Source organism: Microtus oregoni, unplaced genomic scaffold (genome assembly GCF_018167655.1).
Source record: "Microtus oregoni isolate MIOR12 unplaced genomic scaffold, Mior012 000035F_ref0000213, whole genome shotgun sequence".
NCBI classification, from domain to species: domain Eukaryota; kingdom Metazoa; phylum Chordata; class Mammalia; order Rodentia; family Cricetidae; genus Microtus; species Microtus oregoni.
The window spans coordinates 12,482,442-12,499,522 of NW_024543094.1; the positions used below are offsets into that span (position 1 = coordinate 12,482,442).

General features: G+C 38.0%; 1 protein-coding gene and 1 non-coding gene across 2 annotated transcripts; one reads left to right on the plus strand and one right to left on the minus strand.

The window, feature by feature from the left end:
- Nucleotides 1–422: 422 nt before the first annotated feature.
- LOC121432554 (aldo-keto reductase family 1 member C13-like) lies at nucleotides 423–12,353 on the minus strand. Its single transcript, XM_041630556.1, has 9 exons — nucleotides 12,202–12,353; nucleotides 9,386–9,553; nucleotides 8,871–8,987; nucleotides 6,945–7,022; nucleotides 6,403–6,525; nucleotides 5,625–5,734; nucleotides 4,308–4,473; nucleotides 3,618–3,700; nucleotides 423–2,020 (listed from the first exon to the last, which is right to left on the minus strand). Exons 1-9 carry the CDS (start codon nucleotides 12,283–12,285, stop codon nucleotides 1,978–1,980), a joined length of 972 nt encoding a protein of 323 aa, XP_041486490.1. The 5' UTR covers nucleotides 12,286–12,353; the 3' UTR covers nucleotides 423–1,977.
- Nucleotides 2,672–2,797, plus strand: LOC121432775. The gene has a single exon (XR_005972227.1). It is a non-coding gene; the product is annotated as a small nucleolar RNA SNORD22 (small nucleolar RNA).
- Nucleotides 12,354–17,081: the final 4,728 nt, after the last annotated feature.

The window sequence follows — 17,081 nt, forward strand, 5'->3', positions numbered from 1 at the left end:
ATATTCATGTTGTACACAAAAATATGATGTGGGAGTGATTTCTTTCTAATATGTTGCTTTCATTGGTTAATTAATAAAGAAACTGCCTAGGCCCATTTGATAGGCCAACCCTTAAGTGGGTGGAGAAAACAGAACAGAATGCTAGGAGAAATAAGCTGAGTCAGTGAGTCGCCATGATTCTCCCACTCCAGACAGACGCAGGATAAGATCTTCCCTGGTAAGACACCTCATGGTGTTACAGGGATATTAGAAATGGGTTAGATTAATATGTAAGAGCTAGCCAATAAGAGGCTGGAACTAATGGGCCAGGCAGTGTTTAAAAGAATACAGTTTCCATGTAATTATTTTGGGTAAAGCTAGCTGGGTGGCGGGACACAGCCTGCCGCTCCTATTACAACAAAAATACATGCAAACAAGCACACTTACACATAAAATAAAAATTATTTTATTTTTAAAAAATTATATTGAGCAACATTAAATAATATTTAATACAGAAAAGATAATGGTATATTAAAATGTGTTCAATTCTCCCTTAAAATATTATATTCCTGATCAATTTTGCAAGCCCTGAGAAAAAGCCTTTGGTTGTCACTTTAATCAATTATTCAAATGCAAGGAAAAAAAATATTTTCTGTGGTACATAAAAATTCTGTGGGAAATAATTTGTAAAATTCCTAAAGAAAGCACCACAAACCTAGATTTGCTATTTAATGTCAACCACTATTTATGAAGTTAGACTGTGAGAATGGAAGTATTAAGAAAATTAAAACTGGTACGGGAAGTACAGATTTGGTATGTTGAAACTTATAAGATCGTTAATATAACTTCATTGAAGAAAAATTATATGGGGACTGTTGATACTACCTATATTCCAAGATCACATGGTACCAAGCAGGCATATCTTCTCAGTGTGGGATATAAAGAATAATAAAACTACCTATTGGGGTATCCTGTTGTTACTAATAGTTGCCTCTTTACTTGGTTTCTACTTACCAAAGACTATGTCAATTAGCCTGTGTTACATAGTATTTCAGATGTATTCATGGGAAAACCTGAGGCTTCCTAGTCTAACATTGTTTTTGACATTGTTACACTCTAAATTTTGAGGAATTCATAGACCACATTCCATCAATGCACCATAAATCTTAAAAGTATTTTATATTTATTAAAATTAAAGTTGGTTTTGTTTTTTGTTTCCTTTAAAACATAATGCTAGGAATAACTCTCTGATGTGTCATTGAACTAAATATGTGAAAATCTCCTTTTGTCTGTAAGATGTAATTATCTTTTTAAAAAAAAGAAAAGAAGAAAAAAATAAAACTAGGAAAAAATCCAACCTTGGCGTCATTTCTAGGTAGAGTTATGGTCAACTCCCTCCTCTTGAAGTCTCCCATCCTGACTTTTAGTGATCCTACGAGGCTGATTCTCATGTCACCTCTTTAACCTATCTCAGGAATGCCCCACTCACCAGTTCCAATACTTTAACGCTAAGCAGGTAGAGAGAGCCTGAGAATTGTCGGACAACCTTCACATGTGTGTCTCATGTTCCTGATTGAGAATCACAGAATGTGTGCAGGGTTTTCTTGTTGACTCAGGTCTAAAGGACCACTGACTCATAGACAACTACTAAGAGTCATTCTCTGGTCTGGAAACACCACCTACCCCAAGTCTGAAATGTTTGTAAAATACAAATCATCATCTCCAAACACCAACCACAGACTTCCAACAAAACCAGCTTTGTGTCATAATATCTCATTTTTTAAAGTATCTTTTGAGGAGAAAACATTATATTTATTTCAATGAAAATTAAATTCCCTTTCTTCAAGATCATTAGCTGGAGCTTCAGTTGAATGTGACTGTTACCAAGCAGCCTAGGTTGACCGGAAATGAGGCATCCACCAAACAGCATCTGAATCATATCACCAATATTACTGTCCACACACAATAACTTCAGGCAGTCATGACTAGGTCTCCATATTAATATTCCTCAGAATATGGATATTCAGGGTGGTCAGAAAAACTAAAAGAGGAAATAAAAGCAAACACACAGTTTGATGTATTTCCACAATGTAAGTTGTGACATCTAGGAAAGCACTATCAAAGTGAAAGTTCAACATTTTGTTCCCTGATCAGTTGCAGAAGGGGATATTCTTGCAGTTATTTACAAACATGTATAAGAAATGTTTTAAAAATATAATTCATGCACTTTTCATAAGTTATGTCCACCTGCCTACACTAGAACACCCAAAGACCAATGTTCATTAATATTTATCTCCCTTAGCTTCATTTATGCATCAATCAATGAAGAGTCAAAATCCTTCCCAACTTCAGTCTCCAAAGAAAGGAGAAAAGTATAAGTCACCTTTAGTTCAAGGTAACTCTACACATTGATCAACACAGAAATATGTTAATGTGCCTTAAAACATCATTTATGCCTAATACTTTCACTTCCATTTAATTAATAGTAATGCGTTAATTATTCACTCGTTGCCCATTAAGTAAAAAGGAATGTATTAAACTCAGTTAGGGAAAGAATGTCCTTCATAAAGTAGACATCCATTGTCCAAGGAGATAACTATATAATTTGTAAAATTCTACATAAAAATAATAATCCAAAATAAGCATTGATAAAACCATTAATTGATAAGGTGTGGCAAGAAATATTCATTACTCCCTATGAAGAAACTTTCACATGTCTTACTTCCTGCCCTAGCGCCAGAGCCTGAAAAGGTGAACCCACTGGGGCTGGCTGGGGGAAAAGAGGAAGATTTGTTCCAGAAGGAACTGTCTGAGGGATTGAGTTTTTATAGAGAGGAAAGAATTGTCAAGTGATAAGAGATAAAAGGTGGCTTGTCTTCCCAGGTCTGAAGAAAGGAGGAGCTTGTGAATGGAATGCAGATCTCCAAGAACAAAGATCTCTATTTCCTCGATAATTTGGAGTTGTGTGTCATCATTCTCTTAATAAAATTGTTTCTTTGCAAAAAAAAAAAAAAAGAAATATTCATTACTTACAATAACTCATCACTGAGTTTTATCTCTCCTTTGCCTTCATACTACTCTATACTAACAAAAATCTTAATAATGATAACATATATACCAATTTTACATAGCATTGTAGATTTTCTAATCCTCCTTCAAACATTGTTATATTTATTTCTATTGAGAATTAAAATTATAACAAGCAGAAAATGTAGATAGATGACAAACAGGCATGCAGATAGATAAAAAACAAAAAGATAGATCGATAGATGAATATGCACATTTATATATACATGCAGGTTTCATTTATAATACAGCCTATACCCAGTATCAAATTTTGTAACCATTGATCATAAAGAGAAACTAAAGATCTTTTGGTGGATATTAACTCTCCAATACAATAGAGTTTTTCCTAAAGTTTCTTTTTTTAGTTTAGAATATGATTTCCAAAACCTTCTCTATGTTTTACAATGACACATCCACATTTTCAAAAACTCAGAAACAAATATTGCTCTATCTCCGTGGGAAACTTGTTACAGATGAATAGGACATTTGGTTTCTGAACCATCAAGAATGGAAAAGCAGGGGAGAGACTTGGTCCTGAAACTAACTGAGGTGAGGTGTTTAACATTACTTACGACTCAGTTGAAATATATCGAAAATTTTTGTTCAGGCCATCTAGGGTTTTCATATCCTCAGGAGACAACTGGAATTCAAAAACCTTTCAGAAAAACACAAAGGTTTTAAAATTTGAATGAACCAGATTTTTGTCTGAAAGGTAATGTGAGTAGTACTTATGCCTCTGAAAATAATGAACATTGTTTACCAAAACATTCATGATTAATAAATACCAAGTGAAATGAAGGAAAATTGCTTTTGAGATATATTAAAATTGCACAATGCCACAGATGAGAGGAATCCCAAAGGCTCTTTGAGGGAGGAAAAAAAACAGTTAATATACATAGTTTCCAAGAAATTTAGAACAAAATTTCAAAATACATGACACAAAACAGTGATTGGCATGGGAAGTTACGTTTTGGTAATCTATCAATGAATAATTAAAATGTAAAAAATTGCTCTTTTCAACATTATGTAAGTCAAGATTTACCTAAATTCTAATTATAACATGTTCATATAAGGACAAAAGAGCTGACTTTAAAAAGAATCTTATTTTAATTTGAGACATTTTAACTTCAAAATGATTTTTCACTAACAGTTCACATCTTAAACACATGCAGGGCGAGATCTCAAAAAAGTGCACAGAGATTTGAAGGAAGCAAGCATATGGAAGATACTATGTAACAATCCTAAGGAGCAAAGCTCATCACCTGCAAATTCTCTTTCATCTCATTTTCTTTGAAACTCTGGGCCAGGGGCACAACCCCACGCTGAAGAAGGTATCGAAGAGCAATCAGGGCGGGACTTCGATTGTTCTTTTTGGCCACATCACAAAGAACTGGATCGTGCAAGAGAACTGGAGAGTTCTGATCCACCCTAGTAGGAAAGTAGAAATAAGCTCAAGAGGCCAAGGTTATTGGTTTGTTGTGGCAAAGCACAGTAGAGGATGTATTTTAGACTAGACGTGACGGTTATATATAATTATCAACTGGACAAAGTCCGGAATCACCTGAAACATGGGCTTCTAGAATGCCTGTGAGCGTTTATCTTATGAAAATTAATGTGGGAAAAGCCATTCTAATTGTTGATGTGACCATGAAGACACCATGAAGCAAGCTGCCAGGTCAGACATGCTGAATCTTTCCCAGTAAGACTGATGCTACACAGATTATTAGAGATGGGTTGATCAGGATATGAGAATTAGCCTGTAAGGGCTAGAGTTAATGGGCCAAGCAGTGTTTAAAATAATACAGTTTGTGTATTGTTATTTCGGGGCATAAGCTAGCCAGGCGGCCAGGAGCTGGAGCGGCAGGAACACAGCCCGCAGCTCCTACTACAGAAATAATCTACCCTCTTGAGCTTATTTCTCATTCTGTTGTTAGATCTGCGGGCCTACTTTTCATCCCGCCTGGCTTATGCCCCGAAATAACAACATACAAACTGTATTCTTTTAAACACTGCTTGGCCCATTATATCTAGCCTCTTCTCGGCTAACTCTTGCACTTGGACTAGCCCATTTCTAATAGTGTGTGTAGCACCCCAAGGTGCACTTACAGGGAAGATTCTAGCCTATGTCCATCCTGGGTTGGAGCTTCATTGCGTGTGTCTACCCGGGAGAGAGGAGCATGGCCTCTGTCTGAGGCGTCTACCTCACTTCCTCTTCCTCCCAGCATTCTGGACTGTATAAATGGAGACAATGATCAGATTATTAGTGGTCATTTCTCAATCTCTGCTTCTTGATTGCAATGTGAAGGAACCACCTGCTTCCATCTCCTGACTTCCTGCTCTTATGCTTTGCACCCTAGAATTGTGATTCATAATCAGCCCTTTCTCCCAGAGGTTGCTCTTGGCCAAGTATTCTATCAAAGCAACAGAAAAGGAAATCAAGATGTCAGGGCTACACAGAAGTCCCTGAGCCACAAACTTCTGCTTCACATGGTTCTTTTAAAGTTCCCTCTCTCCCTGAGAACTGAGTGCCATGATGCTAAATGACAGTCGTGCTTCACGCATACTCTTCATCTTCTTACCATTCCTTATATCGTTGGGTTCCCAGGGCACCAAAAGCAACCAGAACAATGTCTTTTGATTTGCAGTAATCCAGTAGCTTACTCTGATTTAAATAAATATGACATTCAACCTATGGAAGAATATGAGAGAAAGACATCAGATTATATCAAATGCTCATATTATGACAAACGAAAACTTAAAGCCAACAAAGTAGGCTAAGAAAATCATATGCGATATCACATTTGAATTTAAAAGATCAAACTGTTGCAATTTATTTTTGAAAGACAAATGAACTAATTTTGGAAGATTCTGTTAATATAATTTGCCTTGGCTAGCTTTTGTTTCAAAATCATACTTAGTGGTCAGCAAGGCAGTTAAGTGAGTAAGGATACCAGCTGTTAACTTAATAAAATCATGAGGAAGGAATGTAATAATATGGTAAGCAGCATTTAAACTGCACATAAGTGTTGACCACTGGCTGTTTTTTTTTTATTTAAACTCACTCTTTCAGCAAAATATCCCAAGCCCACTCATTATTCTCAGTTAGAGTAGAAGATTAATTTTCCTTGTGCTTAACTTCTGCCTGTTAGACCAACTCAGAAATTATACATTCTCACAAATACTTTAATAGTTCCAGTTTAAATTTAGAATCACTCGTGTCTTTTGAAACAATGGTACTGTTCTCAGAATCTTCTTTTCCACAAAATGAAAATCACTCGGGCAGAGGACAAATGAACAAGTGTTAGTCGTTCAGAGTGAAGAAAAGCATGAGAGATGGGGAGGAATGAGAATCCTTACCTGATTGCAGACAGGCTTGTACTTAAGCCCTGGCTTATTCAGGATTCTCTCTAACTGCTTGTGGTTAAAGTTGGACACTCCAATAGACTTGACCAATCCTGCATCCTTACACTTCTCCAGTGCCTGGTGATGAGAAAGGGGTTATAAAGTGTCATACTTGCAATTCACTACATCAGTATAATGAGAAGTTGGAGCAGTTTAAAAGAAAACTGTCTAGAGCTAGACATATAGTTCAGTATTAGAACACTTGCCAGTATGCATAAGACCCTAAGTTTGAGATAACAGACACTATAAAACAAAAAAAAAAGGTGTGGAGGGGTATATTGCCCAGATTATCAGAGGACTTAAATATGAAGAAGCAAAGGTAAAGATGAAAATGAAGAATAAGATGTCAGCCAAGAAGGTTCTATGATTTCTTTTGAAAATTGAGGATGCTACTACATAAGATATGTATGCATGTAAATGAATTTCTATACATAGGGGAAAGTGAGTTGATTCTCTCTCCCGCTGATTGATTTATTCTTCTTTTGAAAAGTACTCACCTCCCATGTGGCACAGAAATCCACCGTGTCCAATAGTAATTTCCCTTGTTCATCTACTGGAAAATCATTATCCCCTGGCTGGAAGAGAAGTGTTTTTAGAGAAATCTCACAAAAACATGTGTCTCACCTGTAGTAATGCTTTTAAGAATATTTTGAAGGACCTGGAGAGATAGATCGGTGAGTAAGCAATGGCTTCTTGTTGTAGAATATTATTTTAAAGTGTGTGTGTGTGTGTGTGTGTGTGTGTGTGCGTGTGTGTTACATTTGCTTGTGCTGTGTAGAATTTTTTTGCTGATGTAAAGATGTGTTAATTTTTTATGCTACATTGTTTAACTCTGTGAAGCTATAATTCTTTGCCTATCTAAAACACCTGGTGGTCTAATAAATAGCTGAATGACCAATAGCGAAGCAGGAGAAAGGATAGGCAGGTCTGTCAGTCAGAGAGTATTAATAGAAGGATCAAGGGTGAAGGGAGCAAGACAGAACAAGGATAGGAGGACGCTAGGGGTCAGGCACATAGCCACTCTGCCTGTCACGGTGGAAGATTGAAAGGAAGATTATAGAAATAAGACCAGGAGAAAACCCAGGGGGGGGGAGGTGGGTTAGGGAGAGAGGGGCAGTTAAAAGCTGGCTAGAAACAAGCTACAGTAAGGCCAGGAATTCATAAGTAATAATAAGGCTCCATGTGTGTGTGATTTATTTGGGAGCTGGGTGGCAGGCCCCCCAAAAGAGCCCCAAGAGTCAAAGTGTAAAAAAACCACCACCACAAAAACAATAACAGCTCTCTTTCGAAGGACCTGGGTTCAATTCCAAGCACCTACATGATGGTCACAATTATTTGTAACTAAGTCCCATGTGGCCCAATGCTCTCCACAGAAACCAGTACACAGACATACACACAAGCAAAATAGCAATACACATTAAATAAATATTTTTTTAAAATGTAAAGAACAACTTGGAAATAAGAGAGTAAGCAGCCATAAAGTGAGGCATGATCCTATACAGTATGTTTACAAAGTGATACACAGGTAGAGTTGTAAAAATGATCTTTAGGAGCCTAGTTTTGCATTGTTCTCTTATGTCAATTATATGAATAAATAAATATTTTCTTATAATAATTTTATTTTTGAAATTAAAATATAATCACATTGATTCCCTCCTTCCGTTTCCTCACTCCTGTGCCTCCCACGTATAAACTTGTTGTCTTTCAAATTCATGGCCTCTTTTGCTTTCATTGTTGCCACACACATATACATGTATACAGACACATACACACACACACACACACACACACATGTACATATTATTCCTGCACCTAGATAATATTTCCAAACACCAAACTGAGCTCTCCTAGCTGACTTGTATTCTTTTATCTACTCCTTTTCTTGTAAAAGAGGAAAATGTTTCATATTCACTGGGAAGCCCAGTCATTGCATGGCCTTGAACACCAGCAAGAATTTATATAAATTCTTTCTCAGGATAAATAATAAATATGAATGTATGTGGATTCAAGGGCAGGCATGTGAGCCAAGGAATGCCAATCAGGACTTTGTGCAAGATTGTTTGTGATAAGAAAAGATGCGGAGAAGCTATAAAATGTCAATGACCCTGAAGCTGAAACTCTCTTGGGGACATCCTTACCACCAAGGGAGAAATAGAGACAAGACTTGGGCAAACATCCAGTAACAAAATTAAATTTAATGATGTGTAAATGCAAGATTTTCTGGAAGTTATTTCTAATCTCTGACTCTGAAATTTTCTTTGACACCTCATTTCAAAATCTTATAAACCCTCTGTGGAACCTTTTCAGAAGTTTAATAAAATAAATTTATATGAAATTATAATGAAAACTCGTCTCAACCATCCATAAACATGAAATAAATGTCTCCATAAAAATGTGTACATTTGACAATACAAATCACTTACCTTCAATGGTACTGGGTAATGTATAAGGTAAAGATCAACATAGTCCAGTTGAAGTCTTTTTAGTGATTTTTCCAAACTAGGCCGGACCAGCTCTGGCCGAAAGCAAGTACACCAAAGCTACAAAAGTTGAAGATTAGAAGTTTTGATCAATCAATAGATTGCTCAAACATGCATACTTATTTATTCTAATACTACAATATTTTTTGTACTTGAAGGAAAGTTATAATCATTCCATTTAATCCACTATTTACTTAAGTCATACTTAATAATGTGAACTCCCTTATATATTCTTTGTAATTGTTAACTCATTGAACAATGAAAGGAAATTATTCAAGAAATAAAACACATACCACTAACAACATTCAAAAACTAAATTATAGAGATTATAATCTAATAGTAATTTCTCTCACCCATTTATTCAACTGACACCTTTAGCCAACTTCTGATCAAGTAAAATAATTTTCACGTCTTTAAATTTCACTAATTTGCACACATGCATGCTATAAAAACTCTACCTTTGTAGTGATGAACAAGTCTTCTCTCTTTACAACGCCAGCTTTAATCTTGCTTTGAATGGCCTGCCCTATCTCCTCTTCCACGTGATATATATAAGCAGTATCAATATGGCGGAGCCCAGCACCTATAGCTAGGTTGGCAGCCTCCAGTGACTTGCTTATAGGAACCTAGAAGAACAGCCCAAAGAGGTATTTAGAGATGCACATTCTGAAAGCTCGTTCAGAGTGAGCCTAGATGGGAGTTTACTAGACTGGAATAAGTTAGGTCTTTCAAAGTCACCCTTAGACCACTAGGCAAGAGCCTAGTACCCTGATCCTTGAACTCTCACTTTTATTCTATAAAGCATAAGGGATTCTACAGAAATATTGTATATGTCACGGAAAACCAAGACTCTCCACAGACTCATTGTCTGCCTATATTTGTCCCACATTTAAGACAAAGAGCCAAAATCTACTTTCTTGGGGTCTTTCCTGATTAATAGCAAGATTTTCATATCCAAAAAAAATTTATATCTATGTAGTCCTAGTTACGTACTGGCTCTCATAAATTCCAAGCTCATACTGGTTTCAAATGTTTGCTTAGAAGTCACACTCAATTTACGTAGTGGGGGTTACTAAGCAAAATAAACAAAAAGAAGTCTGCTTGGGACAAAGCTCAATTACATAGACAATCTTTCTTGACTCCAGCTAAGACACTGTCACATAATCGTGAGAGCAAAGATCTCAGATACCACACAACACCAAGTTAGTAATAGGGATTTGAACAGAGAACAGTATCCTATGTTAGTCTTTATATATATCCATTTTCTTTGTCTGCGAGAACTAAATACAGGCAGAGAAAAAAACCCTAATCAAGGAATATATCCTCCTTAAAATAAATTGTGAACATCATATTGGAGATTATTCATTTGGGGTGTCAGCCCTTTCAAACAAAGATAACTTGCTTAACAAAGATATGATTGAAATTAAATCTAAGAGTATTGCCTTGACTGTGAGTTTTGGATAAAGATATGACAGCTTTATTAAAGAATGTAAGGTGTGGACTGAGAAGATGTCTCAACCAATAAAGTGTTTGCTAATAAGTCTCAGGATCTTAGTTCAGACCCCAGCCCTCACGTAAAAGGAGAATATGGCACAGTGGCACACACGTGTAGACAGAGTGCTTGGGGAAACAAAGTCAGGGTGATCCGTGGAGCTCACTGGACTGCAAGTCAAGGTAAATCCCTGAGTTCCAGATACAGTGGGACAGCCTACCTCACAAAAATAAAGTGAGAGCAGTTTAGTCAGACTTTTACCTCTGGCGTAAACACACGTGTGCACAAAAGCACAAACATGTGTAGTCATACAACACATGCAAAGGGGGTAAGAAGAAAAACACTACATTTTTGATTATTTAGCAATTTCTACAGTTATCTTTCACAATAAACCACAGTGACTGAAATTCTGCCTAGTACCACCTTCTCTGGATACCAGCTCTGACATAGTTAAAAGTAACATCACTCTGGGAGTTACCAACATTAAAGTTTTTTACAGGACCCTTGACCTGTTGCTGCCTTTCTTTTTTATTGCTACCTTGATAAGTAACCAATCCTGTATATATCTCCAGATTTATCCATGTAAATATGCATAAATCTAATGGGAAGGAAATGTGAAAATCTGAAGTTAAGGGAAGTGGTCCTTTGTCACAGAATTTAAGAGATTCAGAAAGTTTACAAACAAGAAAGTCCCTTCAGATTAAGAAACAGTACACCTTGAAGTTTTCCATTCTAGAAAACTTCATGCTCTAAACTCAACATTCATTAATGAAGACCAGTATGGTTACCAGGTCCTCCTTCCCCCAATCATAAGGATATATTATAAATTCCAGTAAGTTTCCTACAGTTCAGAGTTTGTTATGGGGGGATTTATTTAGCTCTAGTGCAGCACTCGCTGTGTGGTGTAGAAGGCTACCCCAAAACAAAACTGAAGTAGTCTTCAAACACTTGTATCATGCATTACTACAGGGAGACATCCTGAGTTACCACACTGATTTTCATAGATTTTGCCTTCTTGAAAGGAAATATCATGCTGTGGGTTGTAGATATAAACAGAGAAGTCCCTCTCACTGCATCCAAGAATGCTGATAGGCAATCTGGTGACGTTCTTCTCTTCTCTCAAGTTGAGAGACAAAGACATAGGAAAACCATAGTGCCCAGAATTGTTAAATCATGGATTTGTCCCTTTAAGCTTGGAGCTCACAGCCAGAAGATCCATTTCAAGTTCACTCTTGGAGCTGGCAGGCACCAAACCAGAACAGTGAACTCACAAGCAGGTCTGGGCCACAAGAGCAAATCTGAGAAAAAAGACTCGGCCACATTCTGCTAAGACCAGAGAGACTAGTCTCCAGCAAGAATAACTAGGAAACATTAACAATCTCCCTATCCCTAGAGACTGAGTTATAGTAATTGCCTGAGTTACAATTATGGTCCCTGTAGCTCCATCATATACAATACTAACACCCATGCTCAGAGAAAATGTTTGAAGAGTTAAACTTTCCTTTGTTCTACATAAAGCAGGCATCATTGCTGGCTTACCAGGAACAGGGCAAGCATGAATAAAGACCCTATTCTGAAAATTCTGACTCAGCCTATCTAGGGAAACAGATTAGTCTCCTACCCACAGCCACCAATTCCAGCCACTGCTGTAACCTCTATTTAACAGGAATAATAAACAAGTGTGGTCTCAATAAAACCCTGATGTAGGCCAAGCCTAACTATCTGCCTTCTTGTACATGGACTTGCTCTGGCCTGGAAATACGTGGAATCTTATATCCTTACCTCTTGAGGTTTATAAGTGCCAAAACCCAGGGCAGGAATGAAGTGGCCATCGTTTAGTTTGACAAACTGCTGTTTGGAACTCATGTCCTGTCACTCCTCTGCCTACGAATGTCTTGAATCTTCTTATGCCTTGAAGGGGAAGTTGGCAACCATCCTATATCAGCTTCCTATCTATAGGCTAACAAGTGGCACTCCCATTCTTCTGGTTAACCATTCTTACTTAGTGGCTAGTGTTTAACTCATTCTATACCCTAGTTAATGATTAATTAGTGCTACTGTCTGGCTAATGGTTAAATAATATTGCTCAATGCCTATTGTGTACTACTAGTATTGCCTGTCTAATAGTCAGTCAACAGAAAGGATGCAGTAAAGTAAATCATTATATCACATGTAAGAAGGGAAGCCACTCATTTTCATATAAAGGATGAATTTTAAACAAATTGCTATATACTGATAAAGTATTTGTTTCCTGTAATGTTCTCTTTATTAATTTGTGTATTATATATGATATATTATTGCATATATTATATATTTGAGGAGAAGAGATTGATTGAATAATTATAATACTTCAGACATTTATTGCCATTTGATCATTATGAAGCCTCTACTTGGCTTTTTATCCTTGAAAATAATAAGCTAGCACTTAACATAGAAACATATTCAAAGAAAAAAGATGCCACAATTGGACATTTTAAAAATTTTGATACTCCACAATTATATTTATTTAATAACTAAAATACAAAAGCTTAGTCTTTTTAATTTTTTTCCTGTATTTTTCCATTGTTTTTGTCCCAAGTACAATCTTGAAATAAATAAAGGGGACAACACAGAACAGTGCTTAGTGGTTGATAAACCATTGACAACTACTGGGTATTATTTTATAACAAGCAAAGGGACTTAGATATTACAACAGAACTCATTTATTAGATAATTTTAAAATATTTGTGTATACGTGCTAGGAATGTGTTGCCAGATACAGTTTGTTCATTCTCAGCTGCTCTGACCCAAAATAATCTCACAGAAATCATATTATTTACATTAGAAATATTTCTTAAGACCAGCCTCTGTTCTGACACAAATAATTTCAATCAGACCAAATCAAACTAAATAAAAGATGCCCATGTTTAATTACTGCAGTGATCCCAGGAGGCCCAGGAAAGCATGGTTAGGGGAAGACAGAGATGGGGGAGACCACGAGAAACCTGGGACCACCTGCTTCTTCTCTGGGCAGAAGTGTAATAGTCTGTGAGAGTGGTCCTGACCCTCCCTGGGAGAGATCAGCACTTGGCAGACTTTTCCAGAGTTGGAGTTTGAAACAAGGCAACTCCCAGGGGTGAAGGTTGAAATGGAGTTTCCTGCTCCATTCCTGCTCCATTGGCACTCCAAGGATGGGTGCTAGGGGCTGGGGTGATGCTTTCACCCAGATAATTTGCAATACTGTTTGGCCAATAACTTAAGCATTTTTCTCATTAGTTCTTATATCCTAAAATAACCCATCTCCATTTATCCGTGCACAAGGTCAAGGTCTACTTTGAAAGTTTCAGCGGGCACCAGTGGAAGCATCTGTCTCTGGCTACATGGCTTCTCATTGACTCCACCTTCTTTTTCTATTTATCTTTTCTAGCCTGGCTATATTCTGTTAAACCATTTGCCGATAGCAGCTTTTTTATTAACCAGTGGTATACAGAGGAGATTCCTACATCAGGTGTACAAGAAGAGAATGTTTGATCACTTGGGAATTGTAGTTACCAGCAGGCATGGGAAATCTAGCTTGTTATATGAATGTGGTATATAATTCTGAAGGCATAAGTCACAAATAACCCCACACCAGTTTGGAATTATGATTACTAGAATGGTTATTTATTTAAGGGGGAAAAACTTACAGATCACCCGTCCCAGACAACAGCCCTCTGTGCAATCAGGAAAGGAGCCTAGTCGCCTGAAGCGGAGCTGGAAGCCAGAGAGTGAGCAGAGGGCTGTGGCTGTTTTTTAGAGAGAGAGACCACACCCCAACGGGCTGGTATCTCAGCGGCTATTGGCTGAAGGAGTGGAAGGAGCTCCCGCAACACAATTCTGACGCCATGACTTCAGAGCAACCACTCTTAACCACTGAGCTTACTATTCAGTCCCTGATTTTTATATAACTATAAATAAGATGTTAAAATGCAAATCAATGTGTTAGATTCATAGCTTCATTCAACATTCATAAAAGAACTCACCTGAAAATAATGAAATTGATATGAGTATTGGACAGGGAGAATAAAGTTAAAGAATTGAAGATATGTATTTTTAATTCTATTTCACTAAAGTAAAACATGAGAGTAGAATATGTGATATTTTTAATATAATGTGGTCATATAATGTTTATTATAAGCAAGTAAAGGCTAAAGTTTATAAAACTTCATTCTTCTGAAAGAAACAGTCATGGGGATTAATAATTTTCCTGTATGCTTTCTAATCTAGAATCAATGTCTATCAAGTTGGCATTCAAAAAAGAAGTGTTTTCTAAGAAATAAAAAAGAAGGGTTGAAGAGATGGCTCTGCTGTTAAGAGTATCAGCTCCATTTCCAGGTGACAAAGGTTTTATTTCAGGAACTACAAAATTAGGTAGCTCCAGGAGGCTCTGATGCCCTCTTCTGTTCTCCTTGAGCACTACATGCATGTAGTGGATAAACACTTATATAGACAAAATATCCATGCACATGAAGTGAATAGTGTTTTTAAAGATATAGAAAACAGTATCGGCTATATTTCATTTGTGTCTAGTTTTCATTGCACAGAAACAGAGATTGACCAATGCAACTGAAAGAGCCTGTGGTTCATTCTACTGATTGCTTAGTATATTACATTTGTTTACATGTGTGTCACATGTTTATACCTTCATCTGCTGATGAAAATTTTAGCTCCTTCCCCTTGCTGAACTCATGAAACTCCTTTTTAATGTTATCATACTTTATTTTTACTGTCTGGAGAATGTGTGTGTGGTACAAGAGAATACCGGGTGGGACAGAAACCCCAACAAGCAGGCCCACATGTTAGATGTGTGTGTATACATATGTATTAGTGTGGAAGTCTGTGTGGAGAGCCCTCATGTCCTAGAGAACCCAATATTAACTGTCATAACTGAAAGCTAAAAATTCCAGACCAAGTAATTCTATGCTACCATACAATGTGGCATGTATAATAGTCTGCTCTGTCCCTGTAAGAGACAAGCCACTCCCACTCCCTCCCTCTTACCTCATTCATTGAGGCAAACTGATCTTCAGCTTCCAGCCTGAGTTCTTCCTCTTTTCCATCTCCCCCTGAAGAGGCAGCTTCTGCCTCGCTCCATTCTCCCCTCCCCGCCTCTGTCTTTCTTTCTCTCTGTTCTTCCCCCTTTTCCCCTTATCCCTTCTCCCCTTTCCCATCCATAAATAAATAAATATCCAACTAATAAATATCCAACCTCACTTTGCATGGCATACCTATCTGTCTGTCTCTCGCCTGCTGCATGGCTCCCTGCCTGGGACCAACCACCTTTGGAGACCTGTGGCATGGTCTTGTGGCATTCCCATCCATCTGTCTCGCCTTGTGGGACTTACTGCCCCTTATGGCCCACTGCAGCCACTTGGGGAACTGTAACATCCCTACCTGAAACTGGCTGTTCTTGGAACCCACTGCCCACTGCCTGCCTCCACTCAGAGACCTGTGGCATGGTCTCAAAACCTGCTGCCCACTGCCGCTGCTCAGGGACCTGTGGCGTTTCTGCCACTGTGCCTCTCGGGGACCTGTAGAATTTTACTTAATCTATTACATTGGTGCTATGAGACTCAGGAGGGTTTCCTGCTCTGAGCAGCTCTCCCAGGGTCAGGATCTAGAACCGGGCATTTTTTCCACAACAACCACATGTTCCATTTGCCTGAGTAGGATTTCTACATACCCCACTGGCTTCAATTGATGAGTTTCCCCGATTCTGGTCAGCTTAAACATTTCTCTCAACCAGAAATCTTCTGATGTTCCTAGAAAAGGGGGTACAGTCTTTATGGCTATGGTCTAGCCCTTTGACATTCATCTCTGGATGACTTTCCTTAGCAAAAATTGTGTTTGAACAATCTTGGGTCAGTCCTCCCCCAACTGGGGGCCCACAGTCCCTCAGATTTTTTCTTTTTCTTTTCTTTTTTTTTTCCCCTGCCATAAAAGGCCATTCAGAGCAGCCTCTGGCCTCTCTGGCTTCTGAGTCGCCCTGACCATATCCAGTCAGGTTTTAGCACCCCACCTGTAGACAGAGAACACTCTCCTACAGGTCCTGTGGTACTCACCAGTGATTTACACCTTACCTACAGGGGGGAGATGTCTCCCTGTAGGCCTTGTGGTATCACTGTTTTTGTGGGTTTTCAAAGTTTCAGCTATGCATAGCAAGCTATCCATGTCCATCAATCCAGGCTCCTCTGGGATGGATGCCTATTAGAGGCCCTAAAACTCCAGGCATTAATGCCCTACTTCTTCATATCCTACCCTCACTCTGATGGTGTCCCACCTGCTCCAATTTTATGGGAGCTTTCTAACTATTGCCAGTGTACAGGCAAATGGAAGGAGTTTCCTCAAACTGTCCCTGCCACCACTACTGCTGCCAACAAGATTGGCCAGATCCACAAGGTGGCTATTTTCAGTCCCAGCCTTTTACTGCCCACTGTGACTTGTGGCATGGTGGCTCAGAGACAGGGCTGATCACACCTCAATGTCTCTCTTATTATTAAACTTAAAGTCCCTGCAGCTCAAAAATTGTTTCTTTTCCATACAATATTTGACTGCTGCCATTTTGACTGAGGTCAGGCAACCTAACCATCATATTAACTGAGGTCAGGTGACTTCACCATCATCTTAACTGAGTGGCTTTTCCA

Excerpts from the sequence above, each read along its gene's own strand:
- LOC121432554 (XM_041630556.1), bottom strand. The coding sequence starts at position 12,285 with ATGAGTTCCAAACAGCAGTTTGTCAAACTAAACGATGGCCACTTCATT. Across the intron at positions 8,988-9,385 it reads ACTTGTTCATCACTACAAAG|CTTTGGTGTACTTGCTTTCG; the intron begins GTAGAGTTTTTA and ends CAACTTTTGTAG. Across the intron at positions 6,526-6,944 it reads ATTTCTGTGCCACATGGGAG|GCACTGGAGAAGTGTAAGGA; the intron begins GTGAGTACTTTT and ends TCTCATCACCAG.